Genomic DNA, 20,567 nt, shown 5'->3' on the forward strand with positions numbered 1-20,567 from the left:
GAAGTACGGTAAGTCAGTCAATGTTCTCGTCTTCCCTATTACTATTCTCTGCACTTCTTTCGATTGCTGCATGTGCCCGCACTCATGCCTCTCCTTCAGTAACCATAGGTCGAGCGACCATCATTGGTCGTGCTCTGCCAACCTTTCAGCAAGAATTTTTCGCTGGTTTGTCTTTCATCTCTTCATGTCCCGGATTGCCTGACCAATACTACCAAAGGAATACCATACGCCGAAACCCCTCTCGGTCCTCGTCGTCTTTCGCCTCCGGTGTTGAAAACACGGCTCGATGTCGATACTTTCAACGCTTCTGACTACGGGTTCTCATGTCTTCAAGTGGTTCGTCCAATTCTCTTTTCGTAAAACACAGTTAAAGCGTGCATGCAGGACGCTCCTACTGAACAAGTGTCGGAAGATTGTCTGACACTCAATGTTTTGCGTCCAGCAGGACTGCCTGCCTCTGCCTATCCACTCCCTGTAGTATGACATGGCATCCATTCAACTCCCGCCTGTTCACTGAACTTGCTGCAGATGTTTTGGACATACGGAGGCGGATACGTCAGCGGCAACTCCAGCTACTTCAATGCGAGCTTCATTGTCGCTCAAAGTGTTGCCCGAGGGACTCCGATCCTCTATGTTAGCTTCAATTATCGATTGGGCCCACTTGGTTTCCCGGTCGGCACCGAAGCGGCGAAGCACGGTGCCTTGAATCTCGGTCTAAAGGACCAACTTGCCGCTTTGCGGTGGGTACACGAGAATATCGGGTTCTTTGGCGGAGATAACAGCAAAGTATGTCGTCGAAAACCGTCTCAGGACTGCACTGATAAACTCGCAGGTCACGCTCTTTGGTGAAAGTGCTGGTTCTAGTCTAACCAGTCTTCTCTTCTTGAACCCAGCCCTCCAGCCACTTGCCCGTGCAGCCGTAGGCAAAATGATTCTTGTCCATACGGTACACTGATGCTTCCCTCAGATATTCGAGTCAGGCTCGTCTGCTACTCTCGGGATTTATCCTCCAACCCGCAACGAACTTGACTGGACCCATTTCGCGTCTTTCATTCCAATCTGCTCTTCTCTTCCCCCGGCTCACATTTTTGATTGTGTCCGGAACAACGCCACGAGCAACGACATATTGGCTGCAACCGCTGCTGCTCAAGCGACCTCCGTTAATTTGTTCCAGTGGACTCCTGTCCTCGATGGGGATCTCATCAAGGACTTGCCATCGAACTACTTCGCCCGTGGAGAGTTCGCCAAGATTCCGTTCATTGCGGGCACTAACCTCGACGAAGGTACACCGTTTGTGCCGCCGTCAGTCAATTCCGCAGAGGCGCTACAAGGACTTCTACTTGGCTCCGTCCTGCGACAAGACGGCAACATCTCCAATGCATCGTCTCCCGAGCTCCAAAATGGAGTTGAATCCCTGCTCCAGCTGTATCCCGACGACCCCACTCTTGGTAAGTTTTTCGCGTATACTCATATATGTTTGGTCCTCATATTGTACAGGATCGCCTTACAACACCGGAAACGATACCTTTGGTTTGAGCTCCACCTTTAAACGGACTGCGGCACTTGGCAGGTTATTGTTTTCTCGCAATAACTACGTCTCAACTTCATACTTACAGTGGGCGATCTTTGGTTCCTCTCCCTGCGTCGACAATTCGCGGAAGCTGCGACTACTGCCGGTGTTCCTTCCTATGGTTACCTTTTTGACCAGCCGCAACCCGAACTGCCTGGATTTTATGGTGGTATGTCGTAGGACAAGACCGTCGTGTTCTTTCTGACCACGCATAGTACCGCATTTCGTCGAAGTAAGCTACGTCTACGGCGCACCGCTGGACCCATCTGGAGCCTCTGTAAACCTGAGTAGAACCATCATCGACTACTGGGTTTCTTTTGCGACAAGTTTGACGCCAAACGACGGCTTGGGGAGTTCTCGTGAGTCAAGGATTCGCGTCATTGATCGCGTGCTAATGTTCTCGTAGGGCCTCAATGGATGCCATATTCTCCAACGAACAAGGTCGGTATCATACGCAAAACACTGTCCATGCTTAACGCTCTCGCAGTCCATCCTTCAGTTCAATAATGCAAATCTGACGATGATACCGGACGACTTCCGCTCGGGTAAGCCCTTCTGCTACGAGCTTAATCGCAGTTGTTGACTGAAAGAAACAGAGCAAACGGAATTCATCAACGCAAACACTGGCCTATGGAGACACTAGCAGCGGAGAACTCTGCATAGTGCTTGTTTTATGTCAAGTTAGAGACTGCTAGTTCCGCGGTATAATAAATCAATGTTTAATGTTTTTTGTCGTCAACAACTTACAAGTGTAGGAGAATCCAAGTTGGCCACTGTTGGTGTGCCTCCCAATTTGGCGAGACACCTTCCTTTTTAGCTGCCAGGGAGCAATCCAGATAAAAAATGGAGAGCAAGTGCTCTTAGGTCAATGCCCCGAGTTCTACTACTACGCTACATGGTACTACACACTACAGGTACACCTAATCATCTGTTTATGTGTCTTTTCGATGGAGAGGCTGTCTGAGTGTAAGTTGGGGAACTAAGCAGTTGAGAAAGGGAACACTAACTCCACGAGCCTTGCAAAGATTCTCCCTGTCTAGCCGAATGAACTCGTTCAGCTCGTCGACGACCTTGGCCTCGGTTACCGGCTCCCCATCATCAAACAGCGGCAGTGACGCGCTCGTAGAACTCGCATTGGCCAGCCTGAATAGCATTGGATGCAGCGGTCGCGGCTCGTAGACGTAGTTGTCGCCGTCTGTGCTGAAGAACATGGAAATGAAGGGCGTTCCGGGGGGGACAAGACCGCTTTCGGTGTAGCGCTTGCGGGTATTTTCGAGGCCGGTCCGCATGGCGGTGGTGAGGCGCGAGATGGGGAGTATCTCGAAGCGCTCGAATTGGAGCATGATGATGGGGTTGTCTGGTGGAGCGGGTTTCTTGGTGGCGGGGAGGTTATCTGGGGCGGGGATGGTCGTTATTCTGGCGCGGATGCAGTGTTTGTCCGCGTTGGAGGGGTTGCGACGGAGGTCAAGGGCAACGATGGCGTACATGTCGAGGAGAATGATGATCCACGAAACACGCATTAGGTGGCGGATGAAGGATTGGGCGCGACGGTCGCGAGCTACATCTCGGGGGGTTAAATCTGGGCTGCAACGACACGAGCGTTTGTGGGTTTTCCTGACAAGTTGTCAGCTTTTGCCACAGCGAATGCAGGATAAATACCAATGAACAACTTGGCACTTTGAGCAATAAGTCTTTTGGAAGTCAGGTTTGACTGACACACGCACCGATTTGGAGCAATAGCGAGTCAACTGGCACTAAGGAAGGTCTTGAGAACCACACAAGTTTGTCAAGTGAGAGTACCACTCACGCCACTGCAAAGCTTCAGAGTGACCGTTGCAGAACTCTCGGCCCCGCAATGCGAGCAGGCGTATGTCTTGGAGGATTTGACGACGGTGAGGAATTCGTCAATGGCGGCTTGCGCGTTGGGCAGAGTTTCGAAAAGAGTCGCCATCAATGCAAGTGGGGAGAGGAGAAGAAGGTGTCGTCTATTCCTAGACAATAGCCTTTTTATTCTTCTCCATCAACACTGCCTAATTTGGTGTGTGGTCAGTTGCGACGATGTGGGCAAGGTACTGGAGAGAGGAGTGGGGCTGGAGAGAGAGAGGGAGTAGGAAATAAACGGCATGGCGGTTGGGTCCAGGTCCGGGATGGTCTCGTGACATTTCTTCCTCTCCTCAAACCTTGATCGTCTAGTGGTGCGGAAACCCCGCTGCCTGTGCTTCAAATGCGCTGTATACGTGTGTGGTTTTCAGGCGACAATACTAGTATTTCTAGTATTTCTTGATAACTTGACAGCCACTTTGCAAGACGAGAAAGGCTCACGCTTCCAATCCCCATTCAAGTAACCAAATGTAGCACGTTAACCAACGAAGTAAACGACCTCAATCAGGCCTAAAGGCACTCCTGTCGTGGCATTCTTGTCGACGCCGACTCCTGTACTTCCTGACAGCAACTCCTAGATTGTTTGCCCTTATATTGCTGTCGGTCGTCGATGGAGGACAAACAAGATGCTCCCGTTTCTTGGCCTCCTCGTCCCAGTGGTCATTGCTCAAGTCCCGCCGAGCCAACCTTCCTCCTCCGCATCGACTCCTTACTTTCTACCCACCTTTCACTGTCCACCCGACCCGTACATCAACAATGACCAGTATGATGACCTTCTTCTCGTTGCTCCGATACTGCAGTGTTTGGGCTACCAACCAGTCACGATGTCGAGCACGTTTTGCCGCTACAGCTTGGTGGGTAACGCTACCAACTCTCTGCCCTCTTTGTTAACTTTTTTTTTCGCAGACCACCGGCGAGCTCATACCCGGCGGGGGTTAACGTTCATTGGCCAGCTGCTCACCAATGGCGCTGGAGGGCCCCAGCTTCAAGCCATGTTTCTACCAGTGTCTCAAGACCGGCCCTGGCGGCCAGGCTTTGGCGTCATCCTATATAGGACGTCCCGGTGGCTCCTACTTGATATGTAGGTACGGAGCAGCGGATTACTGTTACTACGATGTGCGTGTTTTTCCTTGTCTCTTCGTTCGGGCATTGAACCATTGTCAGTCCGACAATGGGTCTCTCTACAATTTTGATCCGGAGGGCGAGCCGTCTGCCTGCCCGTCTACCGTGCCGTCTATTTGTACTGTCGGTAGGCGACGATATCGCGTGGATGATAATTTCACCGCGATGCTTCGCAAGAAGAGAGAAGCGGAACGGTTTTCTCGCGAGGCATCGCGTAGGCAGTCTTGACGAGTATTCCCTTGAACCGTGTGGTAGTATATATAGTAGAATATATCCTAAGTTGCAGGCGCAATTGTTGGACGGAGACCGAAAACAACGAACGAAGAGTATGCTCAATCTGAATTAACTTCTTCTCTCCACCACCACGTCCTAGTCAACGTAGCGCTTCCACTGTAGGTCCTTCCTGCCAGTACTAGTGAGCTGGGGTCGAGAATATTACATGTGTCCCATCCACTCTCACGTATTGTCTTACGCCCCTACTTGTTAACGGGTGTTCCCTTACTACAGTAGTAGACTCCGAGTCGGATGAGCGTCTCAGTACTAAGTTGTCAAAACACCTACAAGAGGACTCCCATGTCGCAATGACAGAAGTAAGTAGTATGGGCGCGGCGCGGGAAGAAAAGCCGCCTACGTGTCGTTTTGGATACTATTTATGCTATCTGATTCATTTTCAAACTAGTAATCTGGCGCGGATCAGTGTGTAGTTGTGACAACTGGCCTTGCTCACATCCATCATGGGACATACATCCAGCCCACAACCAGTGGTCCTATCGCTCCCATTCGAGTTGATGAGCAAGATCTTCATTGACTGCCTTCCTGCACATCGCCGTATCCGCCCACGATGCAGTGGACCCCCACTTCAACTCACACAAGTGTGTGGCCACTGGAGATCTGTTGCTCTCACTACTCCAGAACTTTGGAGAGCAATCCACATTATATTTCCGAGGAACCATAATTCTAGTGACCAGTCAGCCCCATCTGACAATCCCACTAGCACTAGCACTAGACCAAAGTGGAATCCAACAGCAACCCTAGAGCTCTGGCTTGCACGATCATTACCACTCTCTGTATCAATCACAATCTCCTGCACTGAGAGGCTACAGAATCAGATGACTTCCACACTGCAATCATGCTCCAAGCGTTGGGAGAGGCTTGAGCTCTATCTACATGATCTTGACCTAGATATTTTGGGCCAAACTCAGGGACCATTTCCCCTCCTGCACACATCTACCCTTCAGATCCTTCGCTTTCATAGTGCAGTGGCCAATCCAGTGACTCTTGCAGGATTTTTGGCTTCAGCTTCTGCGCTTAAAGTGCTTGCTATATCTGAAGCACATCTTGAAGAAATCAAAGCAGCATCACTTCCTCTGAGTGCACTTCATCTGCGTGGTGGCTCAGGCAGACAACTGGGTAGAGCTCTTATCCAGGATATCTTTATGCAATTTCCCAATCTTTGTCATCTAGGTGTCTATGGTATTAATGTACACCTCCCAGATACAGATCCAGATTTGCATCCACTTCAGTATATTCCACCTCTTCATACATTGATTCTAGCTGGAAGTCCGTTCTTCCTAAAAGCCTTGACCATCCCAACACTCCGACATCTCTCTGTGCAATTGTTCCATACTACAACTGAATTCTCCACTAATCTTTTTGCACTACAAACTCGAGATTTTCTGATCCGCTCAAAATGCCAACTTGAAACTCTAGGAATTACTGTTTCTGATACAGAGGAGAATAAAGATGTATCAGGTGAAACTGCACTTTTAGAGGCTATCCCTACTCTAGAAACCTTAGAACTACAGCTATGGCGACCATATACACCCCAGACAATACTTTCCAACTGCACGCTATCAGCTTCTCAGTCTTCCTAGTATTCTGCCACAGTTAAAAAATCTTATTATCACAGATACCAATGCATATAGTCCTAAAGTGAGCTATGACTTATTCTTAGCAGTTATAGTTGCTCGCAGAGAGTTATCCGAGTCCATTCATTTTGCATGGCTCTCAATCTTTTCAACACTCCATGCAGGGATGGATCAAGTTGATCCTCCTCAAGGATCTACCTATGCCTTACTACAACAAGTGCAATCAAGCAAATTGAAAGTTCGAATTTCAACATCCAGGACTTGGACAGATCTGGAGTCAGAGGCACTTCAGAGTATTGGTATGTGTGTGTGTATTTAAGTTGTTTTTATGCTTGGTTACTGATTGTAATTTTACTTTTTTTAGAATTGGAGGAGCATTCCTTGTTTGGAACCAGAGCTGCATGCTTTGGAAGGTGGTAGCTGTCCACTAACATATACAATCAAATCTCTCATAAGTTTTAATGTTGGGAGATCCCCCAAACCATTCCATAGTACAGTTATTCTATACCAAATATTTTATTTTTCCCAAAAAGGAAATTTATTTCCATTACTAAGTAATGCTGTAATATCTGTTTGCTTCTTCCCTACATCCAACTCACTCCCTGTCAGGCTTCAGATCAGGCCGTGCAAGGCTCCTTCTAGGAACCTGCACCTGGAACAGAACAGACAGATTGTCGGGCTAGTAATGCTGAGGTCTGGTTTGGTCTGGTTCTCGGCCACTTTTGGCCAAACTGAGAACCCCGGATTTGGTTCAAAATCTGGATTTGCCGGACTGTAAGGGCAACCCCGGAGGCCTGAGATCAAGGTCCTGGCAGGGGAGGATCCAAAGAGTGAATAAGGGTAGACGAATACAAACAAGGCTGACCTGGCAGGGGAGGATCCAAAGAGAAGAAACTCTGAGGGTCCACCTGCCAGGTAGCCAACTATATACCGCGCTCTTGATGCGCCAAGAATGATCGTTGCTCCATGCAATATGCCCGCGCCATGTGGCATGCCAGGTCCCAGGAGGATCTTCTTGCAGATCCTGATGCGTTACCTACGTTGATTCCTATCGGTGGACAAAACGACGGTCGCTTGGGCATCACGTAGGTAATTGATGGACAGGTGTCTGATGCCGAGATGCGATGGACAGATGCCAAGGTGGGGGTTCCCCTGACACGGACCTGAACCCCGAACCCTGGTTCAAACTGGGCCCTGAACTGGTATTTTTGGCCTAATTTGGCCGAACTTGGCTGAACTCTGGCCGCGGTTTGGTTCGAAACCGACTTTGGCCGAACCTGAACCCCGAACCTGGGTTCAGTCCAGTCCGGTTCGGGTTTGAACCGATTTCCTGGACCGGACCTGAGCATCACTATGTCAGGCCTGCAAGTGAAGTGAGCAGGTAGAATCGAACCAAAAGAGCCTGTTAATGTGGTCTCTTGTCAAAGTCAGTGTCAGGGTCAGATCAGGTCGTTTCGGGCCCACTAAGTGGGTAGTACCTCTTTGCCTGGAGAGAAGCAGTACAATAGACAATCTAAGTAAAGGGCTGCTGCAACAGCAGGAGCTTGATGTGTTCATAAAAAAACACCTGGCTACCAGGTGGATTCTAAGCAGGCTTTGGGGGTATTGCAAGCAGCGCATCAAGGGCCCCTCTTTCTGACCATGGTGGGGGATCGTGGTGGTGTATTTTTGGGGTCATTTTCTATGTCTGGTCCTATATATCTCTATGTTGGCAATACAGAATATTGATTATGCAGGTTGTAACTACACCTGATTCACCCAGTAATGCTTGCATTTCCCTAGCTGCTGCCATTGAGCATTGCACATATTTCTGGGCAGTGATATCTGTCACATTCTTAAAACTTTCATTTTATTTGTTTTTAAGTGTTTTAATATAATATTATTAATGGGATTAATGTCTCTAAAATTATTTGATGGATGTGGAACCATTTTTGATTGCCATCAGACATTTGATCAATACCTGGTGATATATCAATTTATACCCAATCTGGGCATATTTCTTTTTTTGGGGTTATACAGTATACCTTAATTATATAATGGGTCTTTGGCCTGAAGAACAGGAGATTTGGTTATCATATATGTTATTTGCTTAGTCATAACTATAATATTGAATGAGATACTTAACAAACATTAAATGTCACAGTCAGTGTCACATTTCCAAGCTTTGGCCTGCCAAGAACCTTGTCCAGAAATGTGTGCAACTGTTATATTCTATATGCTCTGAGGTTATCCTTGGAGCACAACAGGGTTTTTATGCGATGAAGGTATCTGAGCATTTCCCTTCAAACAGTTAATCTATGCGCGAACTCTCTCAGTCAAGTTCGGACTCTCTGACCATGATCTTTACCCATTTGGACTTTTGCTTGTTTACTTATATTCTTTAGGTATTTACTTTATTTCCTTTGCCTTGCGTATGTCTTCTCGTTCCCCTTACTTACTATGCCTTTGTACTTATCCCATAGGGAGATCCTGCGGACCACATCAGATCTCCCTGCAAGGTCATATGCCTTATGCCTACCACTTAGTATAAATACTCATACTCTACACTCCTATACTTCAGTTTCATTATTAACGTTTCTTGCCTCGCTCCCTGCTCTCATCCGACTCCCTCCACGTTCTAAGCCTTTGTCATCTTCGGCTTCTCTGAATGTATCCGTTGGAGTTCATGTATTTGTTCAGACTTGCTTTCGGCCTGTAAGACGTGTAGTTGCTCACTCCAATATAGTGTTGTGAGGGGACTCGTGGTGTAGTGGCATTCCACCTGTCCTGGCTTTTGGGTAAACCAAAAAGGTCCTGGGTTCAATCCCAGCAAAAGCTGCCTAACGAGGGGTTCTAGTGGGTATTAAGAACAAAGAGCCTTGGAGTCCCACACTGTTTGTTCACACACTGTGTCATTCGTGCGTAAATGCATTCCCCCCGGTGGAGTAGTAGGATAAAGTCTTACTGCTTTGGATATTCACATGTCCAACCTTTACCAGAGCCTTGTGGGATGATCAATTATCAACTGCACAAGAGTTCGCATATGATACAGCTGTCAGGGGAACCTCCCTTTTGGCCCCTCGGAGACGCCTCCGACTCCGGTCCGACTCCGGTTCCGTCTCCAGTCCGGCCCTCCATCTCGCCTGCACAATCACCGATCCGTCAACGCCCTCCCAACGGTCACCCTGGGACCTTGCCTGCGACGCCGCCCAAGCCTTCTGTGCCCGACAGCGGCAGCTACGGACAAGCAGTATATAGTCAGCTACCTAGCAGGCGGACCCTTAGAGTTTCTTCTCTTTGGATCCTCCCCTGCTAGGTCAGCTTCATTTGTATTCGCTTACCAATGTTCACGCTTTGGATCCTCCCCTGCTAGACCTTGATCTCAGGCCTCCGGGGTTGCCCTTACAGCAGAAGAAACTCTCTACGGGATCAACCGGACAAGATTGCTAGGTTCGGCGCTGACTCAGGCTCGGAATACGAGTCCGTTCCGCCCTCGTCACCGCCCCTACCGCTTGTCCCCTCCTCCTCTGTCACTCCTGTCGTCCCCGCACCTGTCATGCCTTCCGGAGCTACTCCCTGACGCTGACACTCGGCTGGATGCACTCGAGGCGAAAATCGACCGCCTAACTGAGGCCCTTACTCTTCTCACCACCCAGGCTTCCGCTGCCGCTGCCGCCACTAATACTGCTGGCGGACCCCAAACAACACCACCCCCGGAGACGTCGATTCCGACTCCGACTCCGGTTCAGGGCGATTCCGAGGCCCTCTTTGGCGACATCAACCTCGCCTCAAAATTGGTCTTGCGACCAAACCCTCCGTTCACCTTCAACGGCGATCGGAAACGCGGCCGCGCGTTCCTCTATGCGGTCCGCACCTACGCCCGCCTTGCCCCTGAGGCCTTCGTGGTCAACGGAGAGGCAAGCGAGGAAAAGGCCGTCCGCTATGCCATGTCGTTTATGGCAGAAGGACCCGCTCAGCAATGGGCGGAGCGCCACGGAAGCAAAGCCCCATTTCCGTTTCCGTTTCCGTCCTGGGGCTCATTCGTTTCCGAGTTTCGACTCCAGTTCGTCGAGGAGAACGAGCAAGATCATGCTCTCTTCAAACTGGAGACTTCTGCCTACCACATGGGCACAAAGATGTCTACCAGTACACACCGACGACTTTGAGGACCTGATGGACCTTGCCGGATTCGAAGATGTGTTGGTCAAGGTAACCAAGTTCCGCCACGGACTTGATCCCTTGATCAATAATGGAATCACGTCCTGGTCCGGGCCAAGCTGATCAAGTCAGCCGCCCCCAAGACACCTGGCAGTTTGATTCGGACTCCGTTTCCGGTCAACCGCATCCCGGCTCTGGCCCCTTTCCGCCCGGTGGCTCCGGTCGTGCCACCCGCGGCCCGCGCCCCCACTCCGGTGCCTCCAGCTCCCGTCCCCATGGAGTTGGATCGCACTAGGGCTCGGGGTGCCCCTCGTCGCGCCTGCTTCAGGTGCGGCAACCCAAACCATCTCGCCAGGAATTGCCTCCTCCCTGCCGATGTCCGCTCAATGGACATCCTCGACGAGGTGATCCAACAACTCGGTGACGAGATGTTAGCGGAGTTGATCGCCCGCTACTCGGACACAGCCGCGTTGCCGGAAACGGCTGCGGAGTCGATGGCCGGAGAGGATTTTGTCCCCCGCGACGAGTGACTGGTGTGCCCTCGTTCGCGTCCATAAATCGTTTCGCTTGTTTGTATGACGAATCAATTCCTTTGCCCTACAACGAGCCTGAAACAAAAGACATACCCTCCCCCGCCCCTGTTTCGACTCCGTCTCCGACTCCGCCTGCGACTCCGGTCATCGTCCTTCGCCGCCTCACTGCCTGGGAAAAGAAATTGCCCAAGTGGAAACTGGGTGGTCTAGCCCAGAAACACTGAGGAACACACAGAAACACAACAGAATCCTGCTATATTCTGGAACAACAATGGAGGACAGAGGTGAGTGACTAAAAGGGCAGTGCTAATGTGACGGAGGAATGTAGGTAAGGCTCCCAGGCTTACACCAAGCAGTACACCGTCGCTGCCTCCCCTGGAGTGAACTCCCTCCACCTCCCGTTGGAGCTAGAGTCCACCACCAGTGCGTTGAAGCTCTCCCTTTCTGGGCTTGTTGACTGTGGTGCCACCTCCGACTTCATCGACGCGAACTACGTCGCTCGGAATGGCATTCCGGTCCGCACCCTGGCACAACCGATTCCGGTCTTCAACGTCGATGGCACTCCGAATGATGCTGGCTCCATCAACCAGATCGCGGACTTGGTCTTACGCTACAAAGGCCATTCCGAGCGTGTTCAACTCGCCGTCACCCATCTTGGTAAACAAGACCTCATCCTGGGGTACTCCTGGCTGCGGAAGCATAACCCAGAGATCGATTGGGAAACCAAGGAGGTCAAGATGACGCAGTGCCCTCGCGGCTGCTCCACTTGCCGCGAGGAAGAACACATTGAACGGACTGAGCTACGGCGACTCCAGCTGCTCCAGAAGCGACTCCGCTCCGGCCCGTTCCCCTCGGTCTGCGCCATGGACCTTTCTGGGTCTGATGACGGAGACAATTCCGTCTCCGGTGACGACTCCGGCCTGCCTGATCTGACGCCGGACTCCGACGACGACGATGACGATGGTCAGCTTGAAGATGGTGACCGCATCTTCTACACCTCGTTCCGCCCCTCGGAGGAGATACGCGCTGGCAGTACTGTCTCGCAACGCCTGGCTGAAGCCTTCGCCAGGAACTCCGCCCCTCCACCCTCCGAGATCCCGGACTGGGCTAAGGAGTTCCAGGACGTCTTCAACAAGGAGTCTTTCGACACGCTCCCGGAACGGAGAACCTGGGACCACGCCATCGAACTCGTCCCCGACGCTAAGCCGACCAACTGCAAGGTGTACCCCATCTCACCCCTTGAGCAACGCGAGCTCGACGCGTTCATCGAGGAAGGGCTTTCGACGGGCCGGATTCGCCCCTCCAAGTCTCCGATGGCGTCTCCGGTCTTCTTCGTCAAGAAGAAGGACGGCGGACTCCGCTTCGTCCAGGACTACCGTGCTCTCAACGCGATGACTGTCAAAAACCGGTACCCCCTTCCGCTGATCAACGACCTCATCAACCGGCTCAAAGGCGCTCGTTACTTCACCAAACTCGATGTCCGCTGGGGGTTCAACAACGTCCGGATCAAGGAAGGTGACGAGTGGAAAGCAGCTTTCCGGACTAACCGAGGCCTGTTTGAGCCCTTGGTGATGTATTTTGGCCTGACAAACTCCCCTGCGACGTTCCAATCGATGATGAATGACATTTTCCAGGACCTCATCCTCTCCGGAGACGTCATGATCTACCTTGACGACATCCTGATCGCCCATTCCGACCTCCGGAAACACTGGCAGATTGTCCAGGAGGTCTTACGGCGACTGCGGGAGCACAAGTTGTACCTTCGAGCGGAGAAGTGCGACTTTGAAAAATCGTCAATCGAGTACCTCGGAGTCATCATCTCCCACAACCACGTCGAAATGGACCCCGTCAAGGTCGCAGGCGTCTCCGCTTGGCCGACTCCGGAAAACAAGAAGGACATTCAGCAGTTCCTTGGGTTCGCTAATTTCTACCGCAGGTTCATTCGGGACTTCTCGACCCTTGCGCGCCCCTCTTTTCGTGCTCACCAAGAAGGACCAGCAATGGACTTGGGGCGACGCGGAGGCTTCCGCGTTCCAAGCGATCAAGGACGCAGTCACCTCGGAACCGGTCCTGGCGATTCCGGACGACGCCACGGCCTTTCCGACTCGAGGCGGACAGCTCTGATTATGCGACGGGGGGCGGTTCTTTCACAATCCGCCCCGGACGGGAAGTGGCACCCTGTAGCATTCTATTCCAAAAGCTTAAATGATGTCCAGTGCAACTACGAAATCCACGACAAGGAGATGCTCGCGATCATCCCGCACTCGAGGAGTATAGACACTTCCGAGGGCGCCGCACACCCTGTCGAGATTTGGACTGACCATAAGAATTTGGAGTACTTCAGGAAGACGCAGCACCTCAACCGGAGACAGGCCCGGTGGTCCCTGTACCTCTCCCGGTTCGATTTCACGCTGCACCACAAGCCTGGCCGCGACATGGGTCGACCTGACGCCCTCTCCCGGAGACCCGACCACGGAGTCGATTCCGACAACTCCGATGTCGTCCTTTTGCGGCCTGAACTCTTCCACGTCCGCGCACTCGAGGGCGTTTCCGTTTCCGGCCCTGGTTCTGAACTTCTTCGCGACATCCGTGATGCCCTCTCTGGTGAGCCTGACCTGGAGGAGCCCGTCGCACTAGCGGCCCGGCAACTCCTAAAGGTCCAAGGTCAAGCTCGAGGCCCCCGGTCCTCACGCTCCGACGAGTGGGCCGTCTCTGGTGGTCTTCTTCACTTTCGTGGGAAGATTGTCGTACCCAAGGACAAGGACCTCCGGAGGCGCATCATCGAGCTCTGCCATGACACTCGAGTCGCTGGACACGCTGGTCGCTTCAAGACCCTGGAGTTGGTCTCTCGGAACTACTGGTGGCCTCAGATGTCTCGCCATATCGGCCGGTACGTCGCGACCTGCGACTTGTGCTGTCGCACCAAGGCGCTCCGGAGACTGCCCTACGGAGAGCTACACCCAACGGAAACGCCCCCGGAGCGCTGGCATACCGTCTCCGTCGACTTCATCGTCGAGCTCCCCGAGGCCCATGGGTACGATGCAATCATGGTCGTCGTGGACACCCTCGGGAAGCGAGCCCACTTCTCCGAGTGTCACACCACCGTCGACGCAGTAGGAGCAGCCCGCCTCTACTACCGGAATGTCTGGCGCCATCACGGGACTCCGGAGAAGTACGTCTCCGACCGTGGCTCACAGTTCATCGCGGACTTCACCCGAGAACTCTGGCGTCTAATTGGCATCAAGCCAGCCACGTCCACCGTGTATCATCCACAGACGGACGGTCAGACAGAGCGCGTCAACCAGGAGTTGGAGCAATACCTGCGGATCTTCACCAACTATCAGCAGGACGACTGGGATGAGTTGATTCCGGCCGCGGAGTTCGCTTACAACAACCATGTTCACTCCTCCACGCAGCAAGTCCCCTTCATGATGGACAGGGACGGCTTCCGCGCATGGGCTTCGAACCCGGAGTCCGTTCCGCTATGGAGTCTGTGAATGAGTTCCGCGACCGGATCGCCACTGGTGTTGCTGAAGCCAAGGCCCGCTTACTAAGGCCAAAGAGGAGTACAAGCGCACTACTACGACCGGAGACGCACTCTGTCTCCGGAGTTTAAGGTTGGCGACCGTGTTTGGCTAGATGCCTCTGACATTAGGACAACTCGCCCCTCGGAAAAGTTCTCCCATCGCCGCCTTGGACCATTCAAGATAGTCGCGGAGATCAGCAAAGGTGCCTACAAGCTCGACCTTCCTCCGCGCTACTCGAAGCTCCACCCGGTCTTCCCTGTCGTCCACCCTATATAGCCCATTCTTTGCAAAAGATGTGGGCTGAGCTGCAAGGCTCTAATGCAAAAGATGTGAAACAGGGTTTAATTATTGAATTTCTCAATGGAATTGAAAGGTATGACTAAGCTAAAAATTGATATAGTCATATAAATCACCTTTTCTTCAGGCCGAATACTCGTATGGTAATACTTTGGACTTATATGGCAGAAAAAAGGAAATAAATTCAGAGATTGAGTAAGACTGATGTGGCATCACCTGGTCATTAGATCTAGTGATGGCAATCAAAAATCGTTCCACATTAGGTAATATTATCTAAATGCACTGATCCCATCAATCAAAACCCACCAGAGGGCCTATAAGTAATTATTTTATTGTTTCTAAGTTTTTCTTTGGGCACTTGCCCTCATCTTTTGCATTACAGCCTTGCAGCTCAGCCCTCATCTTTTGCAAAGATACAGCTATATGAGCTGTGTCGTCAAGCTCGAGCTCGCCCAGGACGACCCCTTCGACGGACGCCCCGGCTACGACCAGCCCCCTCTGGACCTCGAGGACGGAGTCCCGGAGTGGGAAGTAGAGGAAATCTTGGACGCAAGGGTGAGGTATAAACGGCTGAATTACTTCGTCAGATGGAAAGGCTACGACGTGTCACACGACCAGTGGGTCCGCTTCGACCGCGTCTTCGCCCCGGAGAAAATCGCGGAGTTCTACCGTAAGTACCCTGGCAAACCACGACACATCGCCTCCGCGACCTTCGACTCGATTCCGTTCCGGTCTATGCGTCGGGACGCCGCATTCAAAGGGGGGGGGGTGATGTCAGGGGAACCTCCCTTTTGGCCCCTCGGAGACGCCTCCGACTCCGGTCCGACTCCGGTTCCGTCTCCGGTCCGGCCCTCCATCTCGCCCGCACAATCACCGATCCGTCAACGCCCTCCCAACGGTCGCCCTGGGACCTTGCCTGCGACGCCGCCCAAGCCTTCTGTGCCCGACAGCGGCAGCTACGGACAAGCAGTATATAGCAGGCGGACCCTTAGAGTTTCTTCTCTTTGGATCCTCCCCTGCTAGGTCAGCTTCATTTGTATTCGCTTACCAATGTTCACGCTTTGGATCCTCCCCTGCTAGACCTTGATCTCAGGCCTCCGGGGTTGCCCTTACAACAGCCAAAAAAAAAAAAAAAAAAAAAAAAAAAAAAAAATATATAGTGTTGTGATAGCCACTCGGTTCCTCTTTGGACTTTCCATTATTTACATTTGGTTCTTGCATGGCACTTAACAGCAACGCTTAACAGTAGTTGCCAGGACAATACAAATATTACTGGGTTTATGTCCTGAAGCTGTTGCCAAGCCCAACTCAACACAAGGGGACTGGAGAGAAGTGCTCAAAGGTTAGGAGTAGCACCTGGCCTGCAAGGAATGTACAATCATCCCCTCTGCAGCTAGGAATATGGGGCAAGGAAGAGCAGGAGAGACCATGGATGTCTAATCACCCCTCTGAGGGCCTGTGTATATAAGGTGCAATAGTGTATACTGTACTCTATCAGCTCATATAGCTTTATCTATGCAAAAGATGATAGCCACTGCCTACCAGGCCAATGCAAAAGATGAAGGCAAAGGCCTAGAATATATTACTCAAAAGTATTACTGTCTTTTTAGCCTGTAGCAAATGATATTATTGATGGGATTGATGGTATTAAGGTATTAAGGTATTTCGAGCAATGTGGAATAATTTTTGATCTGCTTTTGATGACTGAGTTCTGCTAGATCAATCTTACCTAAGCTATTATTTATTTCCTTATTTCTGTCCTATCAAGTTCCCAATATTACATAATAAGCCATCAGCTTAAAGAAAAGGTGATTTATATGGTATAATATGTTATACATTAGTTATATGCATTAAATACATTGAGAAAATTAATAAATACATGGGGAGGGGCCTGATATCAAACCCTGGGTTCAAGAAACCTTTTTCTTCACCTTTTTTATTTTGGCCCTGGTTGATAAGATAAGACGAGCAGGAGATAAGATAGACGATAATATAGTGATTGGATCATCAGATGTTGATGCTGATGTTGATTGACAGCGTGGAGTTGGACATGAGGCAGACACCCCGACAACTGAGAAGAAAACGGGAGGATTTTTTTAAATTTTAATGAAGGTAATAATGGTTGAAAAAATAGTGACCTTTATTGATTAGAAAAAAAGGTTTAAATAATGTCAACTAGATAGGAAGGAAATCTGACCAGAAAAATGTTTCTCAGATTGTAGGAGAAAAAGGGTGCATATGTCACAAACAACACCAATTCAGAGGATGCCAGTTGGCCAGTGAAGGCAAGCAAGAAGCACCGTGAGAAGATATCGTAAAGATGATGGAATTCGAAGACTGGGGTACAAGACGAAATCTACTCTACTTAACTACCATGTGTTTACCATGCCTAATACGAGAGGCAATGACATCATACTTTAGTCATGCCGTTACGTGCTGTTTGCCTCATGTCCAACTCCACGCTGTCAATCAACATCAGCATCGACATCTGATGATCCAATCACCATCTTATCGTCCATCTTATCTCCTCCTTGTCTTATCTTATCAACCAGGGCCAGAATAAAAGGTTTAAAAGGCGAAGAAAAAGGGTTTTTGAACCCAGGGTTTGACAGCATATGTGGGAAAAATGGAAGATATCTGGGCATCAGAGGCTTTTTTGTATAACAATGTTGATTCCTTTTTTCTGATAAGATTGCTGTTCTACTTATTGGGTCTTTTTAAATCCATTTTTCCCAACAAATAAAGGTGTCCCTTTTTGGGGTCATTATTACCTTAATTAAATTACAAAAAAATCCTCCAGTTTTGTTCCCATTCCTCGGGGTGAGACAGCACATAAAGGCATCATTTCATCTATCAATTATCAATTATCTCTGACTACGTGTTTCACTAACGACCGCCCCCGCCCTGGAGACCTGGTTGGCGTACAACATGGCACAGGGCCACAGGCATGCTGCTCGGAGCAACGATCACACTTGGCTTATCCAGAGCGCAGTATATAGTTCAGCTACCCAGCAGGTGGACCCTTAGAGTTTCTTCTCTTTAGATCCTCCCCTGCTAGGGCCTTCAAGTTGATTTTAGGCCTCTGGAATTGTCCTTACACCACCAGTCAATCTCATATTGGTTCCTACACTGTCCTATATCACATATCCTTCAATGCAGTGTTGTGCTTTCAAAAAGATGCTGATTTCAGGCCACAGCATCTGTTGGTTTCCTAGGTCACACAAATGTTGTGCTCTTCAATGAAGCCATAGATATATTCAAAAGCTGTAACTTAGGCAGGCCATTCCTAAATATCTAGCTATAGCTTGGATCTAGCTATAGCTTAGCTATTGCTTATAGCTGCTTTCCTAGCTATTGCTTAATCTGGATCAAGATGTCACATATGTCACATATTTTAAAAAAGCTTGTTTAATTCTTATTTAGGTTCTCTGTGACTTGATTATTAAAATTAAGGCCCTCTCTGAGAACTGTTATTGATGTGGAGTAATTCTTGATTGTCATCAATTTATCTGATGGCCATATAAAACCATATCATTTCTGTCCAAAATAGGCAAGTTTATTCTTACAGCCCACCCAACGTTTAGCTGGGTTATCAGCCTGAAGAAATGAGTTAGCAGTGTCAGGGGAATCCCCCTTTCGGCCCCTGGGAGACATGTCTGATTCCAGTCCGATTCCGGTTCTGACTCCGGTCCAGCCCTCTATCTTGCCCGCACAATCACCGATCTGTCAACGCCCTCCCAACGGTTGCCGACGCCACCCAGGCCTCCTGCGCCTGACAGCGGCAGCTATGGACAAGCAGTATATAGTCAGCTCGCTAGCAGGTGGACCGTTAGAGTTTCTTCTCTTTGGATCCTCCCCTGCTAGACCTTGATCTCAGGCCTCCCAGGTTGCCCTTACAGCAGAAGAAACTCTCTACAGGATCAACCAGACAAGATTACTAGGTTCGGCGCTGACTCAGGCTCGGAGTACGAGTCCGTTCTGCCCTCGTCACCACCCCTACCACTTGTCCCCTCCTCCTCTGTCACTCCTGTCATCCCCGCACCTGCCATGCCTTCCAAAGCTGCTTCGGACGCTGGCACTCGGCTGGATACACTCGAGGCGAAAATCGACCGCCTAACTGAGGCCCTTACTCTTCTCACCACCCAGGCTTCCGCTGCCGCTGCCGCCGCTAATACTGCGGGCGGACACCAAACACCACCACAGCCGGAGACATTGATTCCGACTCTGACTCCGGTCTAGGGCGACTCTAAGGCCCTCTTTGGCGATATCAACCTCGCCTCAAAATTGGTCTTGCGACCAAACCCCCCCCGTTCACCTTCAACGGTGATCGGAAACATGGCCGCGCGTTCCTCTACATGGTCCGCACCTACGCCCGCCTTGCCCCTCAGGCCTTCGTGGTCAATGGAGAGGCGAGCGAGGAAAAAGGCTGTCCGCTATGCCATGTTGTTTATGGCAGAAGGACCCGCTCAGCAATGGGCGGAGCGCCACGGAAGCAAAGCCCCATTTCCGTTTCCGTTTCCGTCCTGGGGCTCATTCGTTTCCGAGTTTCGACTCCAGTTCGTCGAGGAGAACGAGCAAGATCATGCTCTCTTCAAACTGGAGACTTCTGCCTATGGGCACAAAGATGTCTACCAGTACACCGACGACTTTGAGGACCTGATGGACCTTGCCGGATTCGAAGATGTGTTGGTCAAGGTAACCAAGTTCCGCCACGGACTTGATCCCTTGATCAATAATGGAATCACGTCCTGGTCCGGGCCAAGCTGATCAAGTCAGCCGCCCCCAAGACACCTGGCAGTTTGATTCGGACTCCGTTTCCGGTCAACCGCATCCCGGCTCTGGCCACCTTCCGCCCGGTGGCTCCGGTCGTGCCACCCGCAGCCTGCATCCCTGCTCTGGTGCCTGCAGCTCCCGTCCCTATGGAGTTGGATCGCACCAGGGCCCATGGTCTACTTCAGGTGCAGTGACCCAAACCATCTCGCCAGGAATTGCCTCCTCCCTGCCGATGTCCGCTCAATGGACATCCTCGACGAGGTAATCCAACAACTCGGTGACGAGATGTTAGCGGAGTTGATCGCCCGCTACACGGACACAGCTGCCCTGCCGGAGACGGCAGCGGAGTCGATGGCCAGAGAGGATTTTGTCCCCCGCAACGAGTGACTGGTGTGCCCTCGTTCGCGTCTATAAATCGTTTTGCCTCTTTGTATGATGAATGCAGTTCCTTGCCCTACAATGAGCCCAAAACGACTCCGGTCATCGTCCTTCGCCGCCTCACTGCCTGGGAAAAGAAACTGCCCAAGCAGTACACTGTTGCCGCTGCCCCTGGGGCGAACTCCCTCCACCTCCCGTTGGAGCTAGAGTCCACCACCAGTGCGTTGAAGCTCTCGCTCTCTGGGGTACTCCTGGTTGCGGAAACACAACCCAGAGATCAATTGGGAAACCAAGGAGGTCAAGATGATACGATGCCCCCGCAATTGCTCGACCTGCCGTGAGGAAGAGCGTGTCGAACGGACCAAGCTGTGGCGACTCCAGTCGCTCCAGAAACGTCTCTGCTCCGGCCCGTTCCCCTCGGTTTGCACTATGGACCTCTCTGGCCCTGAGGACGGAGACGATTCCGATTCCGGTCTCGATT

General features: G+C 51.0%; 2 protein-coding genes across 2 annotated transcripts; one reads left to right on the top strand and one right to left on the bottom strand.

The window, feature by feature from the left end:
- Positions 1-20: 20 nt before the first annotated feature.
- On the top strand, positions 21-2,213 carry MIND_01207200 (Carboxylic ester hydrolase; the record flags this gene model as incomplete). Its single annotated transcript, XM_037368580.1, has 11 exons — positions 21-165; positions 218-336; positions 385-477; positions 529-786; positions 833-919; positions 968-1,448; positions 1,498-1,746; positions 1,786-1,929; positions 1,977-2,011; positions 2,058-2,115; positions 2,167-2,213. 11 exons carry the CDS (start codon positions 21-23, stop codon positions 2,211-2,213), a joined length of 1,716 nt encoding a protein of 571 aa, XP_037215506.1.
- Positions 2,214-2,502: 289 nt separating this feature from the next.
- MIND_01207300 (MYND-type domain-containing protein) lies at positions 2,503-3,521 on the bottom strand (the record flags this gene model as incomplete). Its single annotated transcript, XM_037368581.1, has 5 exons — positions 2,503-2,526; positions 2,578-3,184; positions 3,230-3,246; positions 3,295-3,324; positions 3,378-3,521. 5 exons carry the CDS (start codon positions 3,519-3,521, stop codon positions 2,503-2,505), a joined length of 822 nt encoding a protein of 273 aa, XP_037215507.1.
- Between the last annotated feature and the right edge of the window lie 17,046 nt (positions 3,522-20,567).

Source organism: Mycena indigotica (genome assembly GCF_014461135.1).
Source record: "Mycena indigotica strain 171206Taipei chromosome Unknown Mind.scaff0011, whole genome shotgun sequence".
In the NCBI taxonomy this organism is placed as follows: Eukaryota; Fungi; Basidiomycota; class Agaricomycetes; order Agaricales; family Mycenaceae; genus Mycena; species Mycena indigotica.